At 31.5% G+C, this 12,557-nt stretch overlaps 1 protein-coding gene across 1 annotated transcript; it reads right to left on the bottom strand.

Moving 5' to 3' along the window:
- Positions 1-1,939: 1,939 nt before the first annotated feature.
- Positions 1,940-10,542, bottom strand: LOC112764040 (AP3-complex subunit beta-A). The gene is made up of 11 exons (XM_025809561.3): positions 10,082-10,542; positions 9,221-9,297; positions 8,616-8,865; positions 7,761-8,375; positions 6,280-6,453; positions 6,040-6,166; positions 5,466-5,575; positions 5,016-5,216; positions 3,570-4,549; positions 3,220-3,489; positions 1,940-2,528 (listed from the first exon to the last, which is right to left on the bottom strand). The coding sequence occupies exons 1-11, from the start codon at positions 10,295-10,297 to the stop codon at positions 2,165-2,167; spliced, it is 3,384 nt and encodes a 1,127-aa protein (XP_025665346.1). The 5' UTR covers positions 10,298-10,542; the 3' UTR covers positions 1,940-2,164.
- Between the last annotated feature and the right edge of the window lie 2,015 nt (positions 10,543-12,557).

Genomic DNA, 12,557 nt, shown 5'->3' with positions numbered 1-12,557 from the left:
CGAGTTAACATTTTAATCGGATAAATAAACGAACTGATTAAATTCAATAAATTTGGTTAAATCCAATTTAAACCGAGACTCAAACTGGACCGGTTGACCCGCTGATGTCAGCATCACTCAATTTCAAAAATTGAGAATATATATTAGGCGCTGCTGGGGTTCGAACTTGAATGCAAAAGAGCCTACAACCACTGGTACAAATTTTCTCTTTGTATTATATAATAACTTTTAATAAATATATTACTAACTATTGACATATCCTAATTAATAACTTGTGTATTAATTCTTTTAGTCATGTAAATTTAAGATATTTTTTATCTTTTTATTCTAATGAATAGTGTTCATATTAATTTAATTTATTTTTTATTTTATACTTACTTTTTTTAAAATGAATTATTTTTTAATTATATATAATTATTAAAATAAAAATTAAACTTTGTTAAATATCTTTAAATTAAAAAAGATAAGCAAAAAAATTTTATTAATCAATGACATATTTTTGTTATTGATAATTATATAACATCTATTAATATTAATATTTTTTAACATATATTTGAATATGTAATAGATACTAATTAATTAATGAATTAAGAAATAAGTTGATTTGATATAAAAAATTAAATTTTATATAATTATTTAATTATGACTGCGTCAATCGGTTGAATCTATGATCCACCGGTTGAACCAATAACGCAGTAATCTGGCTGGGTCGATTGTCGGGTCGGTTCTGATAACTATGAAATGAAGTCATTAAGCCCCATGTTTTAAAAATTTTAGTTTGTTTGACAATTTTTTTAAATTAAAAAAAATATTTAAAAATAAATTTTAAAAGCTACAATTTTTATTTTTTAAAATAATAAATAAACAAAATATTTTTATATTGTTATATCTAAACATTATTAATAAATAAAAAATATTTTTATTAAATTACTTTTATTTTTAATAGATAAAAAAAATTTACATCACAACATTAAATTACTTTTATTTAAAAAAAACACCAAATTTTTATATGAATCCATTGTTTGATTAATTTATTATTTCCAATGCGTACCATACACGTTTTACAAGTTACACTTTACACTAAGAATATCTTTTCTTAGTATGTCTATGATTAGGTTGCATTCCTGGGAGCATCAACTACTCAAGTGCTCTTTAGCATTATCATTTTAAGATTAAGATTAATCAATGCTAGGTAAAACGATGGCTACGACTTCTGCAAATTACTGACAATATTCCATAAAAATACTATAGTAGGAACATTTTAATTGGAAAAAAAAACAAACATCCCTATGATAATAATAAATCAGAGTCAATATTTGAAAACACGTTATTCAACTGCGCATTTTCGCATAAAGTTTGTATTACAAGAGTTTATCTCGTAAACTTTAAGGAAGTTTTCTAAGTTTGTTTTAGCCATATTACGCCTTACTTATAACATCGGGTACACAAAAATTAAGCACTAATCAACCACCATGTATAAAAATACATATTCAACATCTCTTAATTTTTTAATTAAATAAACAAATTTGATTATTTGTCTATTATAAATTTAATTATTTTACTATGACATGTTTAATTATTTTGATGACTAATTATTAATTAGAAAAATATATAAATCAATGGGTATAAATATAAAAAAATACAAAGTAATTGATTTAATGACAATTTTTTTCTTTTTTTTTTTTGTAATAGAACATTTGTTATAAAACACCTAAAATTAGAGGGTCTTTAAACTAGAGACGTCTAAATTACTCGAAAAATATGATTTCCATTGAATTTTAGGATTGCAGTTTAGTACAGAGTACGTGTCAATAACAATTGGGCAGAATTGGTTATGCAAGATGCTTGATCTTTGCTTGCAAAGCCAATCATAAACCAGAAAACTTACCGCTAGCAAAACTTAATGGTGCAATGTATTAAAGTGCAGCAGTCCAGTTACTTTATGGGAAGACAATGGAAGCACTAAAAAGAATTAAGAATAAGACATCAAATTCTGTAGAAAGTAAAAGACTAACAATACAATGTTAAATTACAACCACTCCGATCCCCAAAAGCGAAATAACTCACCAAAGACAAAAACCCCACACGAGTAGTCATATTCCTCAGGTTTCTCTAAGTACTTTCCACAGATCAATATTTGTGAATTTCCCATCAGATATTTGACTTATGAGCGGGTAACAGATGGCTCAGCTAAGAAATTGACAACCCTATTTAAGAAATTTAAGCCAAATACAGTCTCTTCACAATTGACTTTTACAGAAACTGTCAATGGATCAGAGCATTTACCTTCAACAGTGACTGTAATTAAGCATGGCATGGAATTGCTCAAGATCTCACTGCTGAAACGCAGGCACAAACCAGATGCATCATCAAGGTTGGAAGCAACAGGCATATCTACAGATACAAGAGAAAGATTTGCATTGCTCATCATCTTTAGTGCCAAGGCTTCACAGATCACAAGAAATTTGTCCTCTGTCAGAGAGTTGCTGCCCTTGTTCAACTCTACAAGGTGATCAGTGAAGGTACAACTGGGAGCAAATTAATGCACAAAAACCAAATTTAGAACATCCACAGATGAAATGAGAATAACAAAAGGAACGACGTACAAGAATAAATACTAATATCTTCCCCACAAAGGTAAAAAACTAGGAGGGCAATTCTATGATGTGCTGTATTATCTCTTACAGGAAAAATATAATCATTCTAGGTTCTTGAAAAATAAGATCAAACTAAAAAGCGATGTTTCCAATAAATTCAGTAAAACATAAAAACACAATTCAAAATTAAGCAGCAGGTCCAGTCATTATTGGCATAAAAAAACGAATTTCATAATTTCATACAAAGGAAGCAGCAGCTCAAAACAAGATTTCCATTTAAATTTAGAATATGAAAAGTGTCCCATCCTTGGAAGTTCAAATTTTGAATTTAAGTTTCCATCATTTTTATCTATGTCAGCTTTACTCTAGTCTTGCATATAGGTTGTCATAAGAATCCAAACACGGATACCCTGATGCTTTATTACATTACATGAGGTGTAGAAAATAACAAGTCGTCTTATGCATTATCAAACAATTTCCGAGTATAAAGTAGGGATGATAAGTATGAAGAACCACCAAAGGAATTTGATCAGATAAATGGTACATAATTCCAGGGAATGGGAATGAGTGTCTTGAACTATTTGTATCCAATGGAAAATAAACAAACAACACACTAACATACCTCCTTATGTATTCAAACATCCCTGGAAGGTGGGATTCCTTATCCCTGAAAGCTTCAATGCTGATTGGAAGTGGTTTTACAAAGTACCCAATGTCGGGCTTTAACTTAACAGGGAATTTTGTGTCATTGCAAAATAAAGCCAGTTTTAGAGGCAAAAGATGGTGATGAAAGCGAACTAGTAGAGTGCGGTTTTCTGTCTGACCAGGCTCCAAAGAAGGGATGTCCTCCATGGAAACCATAGCTGGATTTTCAGTATGGATTTTCATAGTACTGGAACAGAAAAAAAATCTGTAAAATGCCTAATTATAAAAGAACTAAATAAACGATGCCAAGGGCATGTTGAAACTTACTTTTCTGTTGTAGATGGCGTCTGGTTTGTACTAGAATCTGAGCTTCTGCTAGAACTCTCATCTATTAAGACTATATCAGACATGGCCTCTGAAGAACAATTCTCAAAGAATACTTCTAGGGAGACAAGATGAGAGGATACACTAGAAGTCTCAGTTGAAAATGAATAATTAACTTTTAACCCATTTCCATTTGCTGGATCTAAGAGCGTGTAGTATTTGGGTTTAATTCGGCTTCTAATATTTCCAATTGTTATTCTGGCTGAAGATCTACGGGCTCGGCTTTGATTTGTTTCATTTTCTTTAGATGACTTGGCTGGCTCGTCCAACCAAGATTCAAGAGACTTTGTGGACATCAAGTCCCCAAATCTGGAGTGAACCCCACCATTTTGTTCTTCAGATACATTACCCGTGTCTGAAATCTGAATCAAAGGATCAACATTGTTGTTGCCTTCATTTCCAGAATCAATTTCATCACTGCCATCAGCTTCACTTGAAGCAGTAACCGACTGTTCAGAACTATAATCTGAAGCACTTCCCTCATCCACAGATCCAGATGTACTAGGATCACCATCTTCATCTGAATCGCTGTTAGCAGTTCCATCATTCTGATCAAAATCAATGTATGGAAGACTACAAGGTTTGGGGAGAGGCTCATAGCCTGGAGCTGCATGGAATACTAACTGTGACAGAGATCCCGGAAGATAAAATCGATCATTGATGGGTTCAGTTGGCACAGTCACAGCTGTTGTCTGTCTACCAAATATGCATTCCGCAAATACATATGACTGATCTCTTTTTTGTGATTCACTATTTTGTTCTTCAACATGATTTTGTGAATCCACATTGCATGAGAAAAGTTTCTTCAAGAAACGTGATCGATCACGGACGTCATAATTCATGTCGCACTCAGCCAATTCAATTACATAGCTCCAAACTTTTTGCAGGGTCCAAATATCTTCTCCAGTATTACAAATTAGGACCTGTGAGCAAAAGTCGTTCCAAAACATAAACTCATTGCTTTGGATAGAAATCTTTCTTCTAAACAAAAAATAAATGTGCCAAAACCAAAAGAGGCTGGAATCTTTGTACCTGTAGAAATCCAATAATACACACATACTTAACTTACTAAAACAGACTTAGAAATAAGTTATTCAACCAGAAAAAATAACTTTCCTTCCATATGCCCAGCAAAAAATAACCATAAAAATAAATAAATAAATAAATAAATAAATGGCATACAAATCTGCTTTTGTTTATATTTATCTTTGAACAAATCAATGACACCACATGCATATGGTCAACAAATGAATTAAGTCTTTAAATTCAATTAATAGATAAAAGAGGGGAAGGGGAAGAGTAGAAGTAAAACACTACAATAATCAATAAGTAAAATGTATAAAAATGAATTTTTGTATGTGAAAGTGTAAAAATCACTCAGTGACATACCTTTGCAGTTGTATTAAGAATCTGAAGCTTCGTTTCCAGTGCTTCTGAAGTAAAACACCGAGCAAGATACTTGAGTACTGTGCTCACCATTCTTGGAATTATCTCACCCAAAGAGCAATACTCCCCCACCAGCCAAATAATCATTGCACGGGCAGAAGGAATCTTGATTGCATCTAAACTACGGACCAATTGAATTATGACCTTTTAACAAGTGAAAAGACTACAGGTCAGTCTTGATACAAGCAACGTACCAACCACTGAAAGTACTAACTTAAATATTGCGAATTGCAATATTACATTCGAGATATTAAATTCCATCTCCCATTCTCCTGTTAGTTTGTTCCCCATATCTCCGTATTGTCTTATGGACCATTACTTTAATGTAATACATATACTAAAACCAATTACAAGAACAACAGATCAAAGTGTCAGACAGCAAGAACGGATTACCTTCTCATAACTGGGTGGGTCTAATTTTATGATTGATTTGATGGATATTATTGCCTGAATTAACACACCATCTTCTCCATCCATGGATCTAATTTCCCCGCAAAAGTATTCTGCAAATAGTTTTTTTTAGATAAAAAATTATTTCATTAAGATGAGAAGGATAATACAAAATGGGGACAAGGGGCCCTCTATACAAAAGCAAACAAAAAACTAGATTTATCTATAAAGCATAGCTTTCCAAACTCTCAACATATCTAAGAGGGAAGTCCTCTATACAGATCATGAGTTTTACAGCAAATAGATGTTAGGCATTTAATCCTATCCCATAAGACTTGCTTGTTAGAAAATCTGTCATTGAAGGTGTGTTACGCTCCAACAAAAGTCCAGATAGTGGCAAACACTGCAAAGTGTCACAACTTTTGCCTCTTTCTACTACCAAACCCCAAACCTATTCAATAGAAATTGGTCTAGGGTTACAGGACACAGCCAACATTCATCAAAGATGCCAAACAACTGTTCCATAAGAAGCATGATATTTTCTTCAATAGATAAGCTTAATGAAAAGATCACATACCCTGTCTAATTAGAGTCAACAACCCTTCTACACATGTAGTTGCCATTTTTGGAAGTTTCTGAGCACATAACCCAATGGCAGCAACTGTGTCAGCAGCAAATTTCCTATCCGGATCTCTAATATAATCCTAGCAACACACTAAGAGAAGTGTCAATTTATGCACCAAATTCCATGAAAGCAGTGTTGTGGCAATAAGATAAAATGTGAACAACCATAAACAATTGATTTGATGTAAGATACCTGAAATTCTTTAAGAATAAATGAAACAGATGACTCCACAGCTACAGAAGAAAGTATTTCCAACTTAAGCGCTTTTATCTGATAGGAATCTGAAGAACATACGAAGAAGTCTTCATAGTGTGGAGCAAAGAGAGATGGCATGGCTTTAACGAACACTTGAATATTGCATAATACCTGCATAAAGTCAGTGAACAAACAATAATTAATACGACAATATCAGATTCAAATGTGAAATAAATTGAGAAGTATCTATGAAATGCAGTACCCAAGGGGTTAGCTACATAGATCATGCAATGCTATAGAAAATGTGTTAAAAATTAATTTATACCCAAATATCTTCTAAAAATATCTCTCACGCACATATAAATCTCCCCATGCCATATTTTAACCAATAGAATGCTCCTCTCGTAGCATCAAGTAAAGAAATTTGTGATTTCATCTATGCTAGTCTCAAAATCAAATGAACCAACCATCAATTGTTATTCATTCCAAAACAGAACGTTCTCGTTTAGATGTCTGAGCAAAATCTTGTTTATCAATGCATACTCTGTTAACTACCACCACAACTGACCAAAAAGTGACTAGAAGTGAATCCAATTTTGAAAAACATGTTAACATTTTAATTCATGTAAAAAGTCATGCATTTTTAAAGGAAACAAACATGATCCTACATGTTACAATTCCTAGCCACTCCCTGGAAGTTTCTATCTTTGAACTCACCATCCACAGCACCCATGTATAGATCATGGTTTCAACCTAGCTAGTACACAATGTGTCAAGAACTCATTAACATGTGAAAACTGAATGATAAAGCCAATTACTGATATGATCAGAACCAACATCCAAGGGATACAGTAGGTATGCTGTATGCCTTATCCTACTTATCATCTGCAGCGCCAGTCTCACTAGCATTCACTGATTTTTATCCTACTGATGGTGTTTAAATGTTTAAGTGAAATTTTGGGCACAACCAAAAGATAGTATATAATAGAAAATTTTAACTTTTTTACTTAGGCATGTAATAATAGGAAAGTATGGAATACTACAGGAGTTAAACCTTAGACAATAGATAGGTCTTTTCAAGGTCAGTAATTAGTATCACTTCAATGACCCTCTACACAAATTTTCATTGCCCATTCTCTAAAACTAGTTTAAAATATATCAGTTATCAAATATATAGAAGAAATTATTTTCCTTCTGAGGCTTGGATGTTCAATCTTTTCTCTATATAGAAACATCATCTAATAATTCTTTTTATTCATAAAGTAGTAATTTACTAGAGTCAAAGGAATATCGTGTATAAAGTCATAAGACACTACAATTAATGCAAGCTTCTCCAAGAAAGAATCATAAAAAATACATCAAATAGCAATCAACAGAATGTAATAGAGAATGTAGAAGCAAATACAGCCAAACAGACAAGACAAGCAAACAACAAACCAAGAAAAGATATAATAGACGATTCATAAAATGTAGTGTACCACATATCTGGAGGCATATGATGATCTCATTAGAAACAAGAGTGGTTTAACAATTCTTTTAAGATCGCCCTTAGAAGCCATTATCCAATGTACACCAGCAGCTGCAAGAACAACTGCACTGTTATTACTCCATAGCAACGGTGATGTACACTTCAGCAGGATCTTCACAATATCATTACTGCAAGATGTAAACTGTGATACATCTAATTTAGGAGGAACCATATTTGCAGAACTTGACCGTGATAAGTACTCATCTGGTCCTTCAATGTAACATTGCAAGATCATATTTGCTAATTCAGATAAAGTCTTCTCAGAGGCATAACCAGTATCTTCTTTTAAAATAAAATCTTGTTCATCTACCTCCAAATTATCATCTTTACCATACAAAGAAAACATGATGGATTCTTTGACAAGCCCATAACTAGCTATCACATACCGCAGAAGGATCCCAATTAGAATTATTTGACCCCATTCTTCCACATCAGGAAGGATTTCACACAACTTTTTGTAGTTTCTTCCAATCAATGAAAAATTGTTCGGACAGACAGAAGCAAATGCAGAAGCAGCAGCTCCAACAACTCCAGGGGAATTGTCATTTAACAATATTCCAACAATCTGCAGCACATTGAGTATAAAATTTATGAACTCAGCAAGTAAGGCCTTAAAACTATTAACTGATGAAATCAACTATCTTGGAAGGAAAAAAAAATCCTTTAAGGATTCTTGGGTAAAAGAGTCTACTCTATACCCAAAGAAACCATGGAATGACATTTTTCTTCGACTTAGTATGTCGTCTAAGTCATACTGAAGGAAATTCTTAATTACTGTGACAAGGAGCACACATGTTAACCAAACCTCTTCAATTGCAGAAGTATGTTCCTCCATCCGCAAATCATGAAGCTTAGGAAGAGCATTAGCTGCACATTTTCTAACATAGACAGAAGGATCTCTAGCACATTTTCCCACCGCAACAAGAACAAGAGGTGCAATTACATGAAGGCGAATTCCTGCCATGGCACGAAGTGCCCATGCCCGGACCAATGGATTTGTGTCCCCCAGGTCCTTCTGGAAACAATTAATTGATAGCAATGCTTCATTTGGACGCCTAAAGAATGAAACAGAAAAAGCAAGAGAATGATGGCCTCATAACAACAATTCATTATCTAACAAAATTTAACATCTATAATACTATAGCTCATGAAACTGGGGTATAACTACTTGAGGGGCAATAGGACATTTTTCTAGTATAATCATCAAATTACAACCTGAAAACTAACACCTAACTCATGTTTCAAATGTGCAGAAGACTAATAATTACATTTAAACGATTCATAAGACATAAAACAACAAATACAGCCCTCACTAAATAGACCCTGAGAAGGAATAGAATGACAAAAAGGTAAGCGACCATCCGAATATGCTATAAACATCAGAGTTATAGGCTGATTACATGTACATACTTTTCAGCATAATGAAGGAGGTACAAGTACACGAGCTTCTTCACTTCCAACGACTGAGAAGCAACATTTTTAACAACCTGCAATTTTTCGTTCAATGAGTAAATGGAGGGAGAACAGAAAGTGAGAAAGAGTAAATGAGCAGCATATCATTTTCTAAAGCTACACATCATATATATGCATACTCTAATTATTTCCCAAGCAAAACGCAAAGAAATCAATTAATCAACAGCAAAACAATAAAATAAATTTCTCTTTATCAATCAAGACCCAAAAATAAAATGAAATTTGCTATAGTTCAAGATGAAAATCAAGATGTAACTGAGTGCAAAATGAAGAGAGAGAACAAATGAAAAGCGCAACAAGCTACTGAGAAACAATCCATAAATAACCGATGGAGAAATCAACGCTTACAAGTGAACAGAAAGGCAACCATAAACAAATTTAGCTTCGTAAATTATCATCAACTAAACCAAATCAAATTCCCTAGTTATTCTGATAAAAATAGAGATATAACTTAGTTCAACAAGCACAATATCTATGCAAACAATCTACACATTAATTCGCGCGCAAACACTTTGGAGTGCACACTTGCAAGTGGATTATGAGCAAAATAGACCAGAACATCTCTTAACGAAATTCAACCAAACTCATAGTTGCTCCCATACAAACCGAGATGCATGTAACTGAGTGTGACAAGCTCCAAATATATGCAAAATTTTTAGGCAATTCTAATCCATTCACATGCAAATTACAGAGAAATCACCAAAACAAGCAAATTAAACTCGAATATTTCCGCTCCCAAATAACGGTCAACAAAATCTTATTGAATTGGTGGTATTTAGGAAGAGATGGATCTGAAACCTGAGGGAAGAAGTTCGAGACGTCGAAGCCTTGAGCGATGAGAGCGAGTAAGCGTTTGAGGGCTTCGGTTTTCTCGGAGTCGAACTTGCTTTCGAGGAGAGGGGCAATGTTGACGTCATCGGGGTCGTCGTAGAGGTGAGCGTCGGTGCCGATCCGGAACACCGCCGTGGACGCCTTGCTCAGTGATTCCGCCGTCGCTCCGAATTGAGGGAACATTTCTTCTGACGAGCTAACGAGTGAATGAGTGAATGAATTAATGAATGGATTCGTATCTCTCACTCCGTTTGTGATCTGTTTTTGTTTTGAACTCTGAAAGCAGAAAACTGAATATGGAGATTTGAAGAGTCTCTGCAGCGACCAGCGCCAGAAACCCCACTTTACGGACAGAGAAGCAGAGAGAATTTTTTTCGTTGTGTAAAGTATGGCTTTTGTCTCTCCAAATGGATAAGTTTTATTTACAATCTCCTAAGGTTTAAATCGGGTTCTAACATTTATAAAAGTAATTTAATGTTATTTTATCATAATTATATATTATAAATTTTTATTTGAGTTTTGAAATTTTTTTTAAATTAATGATTTATTCTAAAAAATCATTCATAAAAAATTAAAATTAATTTTAATAATATTTATATAATTTATTTTTTAGAAATATATTAAACTTAAACATAAATAATAAATATAATATTAAAATAAAACACATCTAAATAAAATCTAGTTGAAAATAAATATATTTAAGTAAAAATAATTAAAAAATATAATCTGATTTGTTAGTAGAATAACATTGAATCACTTTTAAAAATATTAGAAATATAAATAGAACAATTTAAATATTAGAAATACAACTAAAACTTATTCTAAACATTAAGAACAAAAATGATACTTTATTTTTTCTTTTTTAATTGAGATCTTTATGAATATTTGTATGTTAATAAATGATCTCCAAAAATTAAATATTTTATCACCAAAAATTAAATATTAAAAATATTTTAAAGATGTTTGTTCATTAGTTCACTTAAATAAATTTTGGAGGTTGGCCAAAGATAAATTTTTAAATGAATCCCTCATCTACGACGAATTAATTCTTTATCTATCAAAAAAAATAAAAATGTTTTATAACAAATATAAATTAACTTGTAATGCATTTATTATATATTTCAATATAAAAATTTTAAAATTTTTTGCTAATTAAATGTTAATATATAATCTAAAGGCACGTACTATTAGCATAGATTACAATGTAACCGGCAATTGACCTGATGATATGATTAGGTTTTCGAATTATTGATTTAATCGGTGGAGTCACCGATTCATTTTGTTAATCTGATTATAATTAAATAAAAATATAAAATTATTAAAAAAATAAAAATTAAAATGTATATCTTTACAAATATATTAATAATAATTAAGTATTAATTTATAGACATAAATCATATAACTAATGATACAAATATAAATAATAAATTAGTGACTAATATAAAATATTTTTTAATTTAAATGAACAAAAGAACAAAATATAACATAATCAATAAATTAATAATTAATAAATTAATGAAAAGCATAAATTCAACAACAAATCAATTCATCAAATACCATTATACCAATAATCCAATATTGTCTACATAGCCAATACTCAATATTAAATTAACTCTTATTATTACAATAATACAATTAAAGGCTAAGACTAAGGCTATGAGTCTCTACACGAAAACTATCTATTCTTACATCAATAAATTTATCACAATGATGATTCTGATAATTTTCAGCAACAAAAAATTTAGCTTTGCAACAAATTCAATTCAGTAATAATTTTTAGTAACAAAAAATATAATTTAAAAGATTATTTTTAGCAATAAATTAAATTCAACAATAACAATAAATTTAGCTCAATACAACAATAAATTTAACTTACAGCAACAAAAGACGGTTCAGTCGTAATTTACAATAACAAAATTGACAAGGACAAAGGAAAAAGAAAAATTGAAAAAAATAGAAAAGGGGAATACACGAACTCACCAACTACTACGAAGGAAGCGACGGAGAGAACTCAGGAACCAACTACCGCTAGCGCCTATTTTGTTTCCTATTATCATCAAATTTGTTTACCTTGCCGAAATAATCACTTAGCTAAATTTTTTTGTTGTTAAAAATTTATCATAGTTTACTTTTTTTTATTGCTAAAAACTCAGCTAAATTTTTTTGTTGCTAAAAATTTATCATAGTTTATTTTTTTTATTGCTAAAAATATTAATACTTGATTGTTATTAATATGTTTGGAACAAGTGTCAAAAAAACAGACAAAAAAAATGCTGTAAAAACCACTTAATAGCTCGTTCTTCAATGGTTTTAGCCTGCAATAAATTTTGGTCATAAATTGTGGTTACTCCTTGAGTATTCCTATATTTTCATAAATCATTGAAAATTCCCTTTAAACTAGCAATTTATGCATTGGTCACCCTTGTATAAATTGTAGTTTATT

Source organism: Arachis hypogaea, chromosome 17, assembly GCF_003086295.3.
Source record: "Arachis hypogaea cultivar Tifrunner chromosome 17, arahy.Tifrunner.gnm2.J5K5, whole genome shotgun sequence".
NCBI classification, from domain to species: Eukaryota; Viridiplantae; Streptophyta; class Magnoliopsida; order Fabales; family Fabaceae; genus Arachis; species Arachis hypogaea.
Note: the sequence above shows the minus strand (reverse complement) of the source record. Positions and strands in the feature narration are given on the sequence as shown.

Excerpts from the sequence above, each read along its gene's own strand:
- LOC112764040 (XM_025809561.3), bottom strand. The coding sequence starts at position 10,297 with ATGTTCCCTCAATTCGGAGCGACGGCGGAATCACTGAGCAAGGCGTCC. Across the intron at positions 6,167-6,279 it reads TTATTCTTAAAGAATTTCAG|GATTATATTAGAGATCCGGA; the intron begins GTATCTTACATC and ends GTGTGTTGCTAG. Across the intron at positions 2,529-3,219 it reads ATGTTTGAATACATAAGGAG|TTGTACCTTCACTGATCACC; the intron begins GTATGTTAGTGT and ends ATTTGCTCCCAG.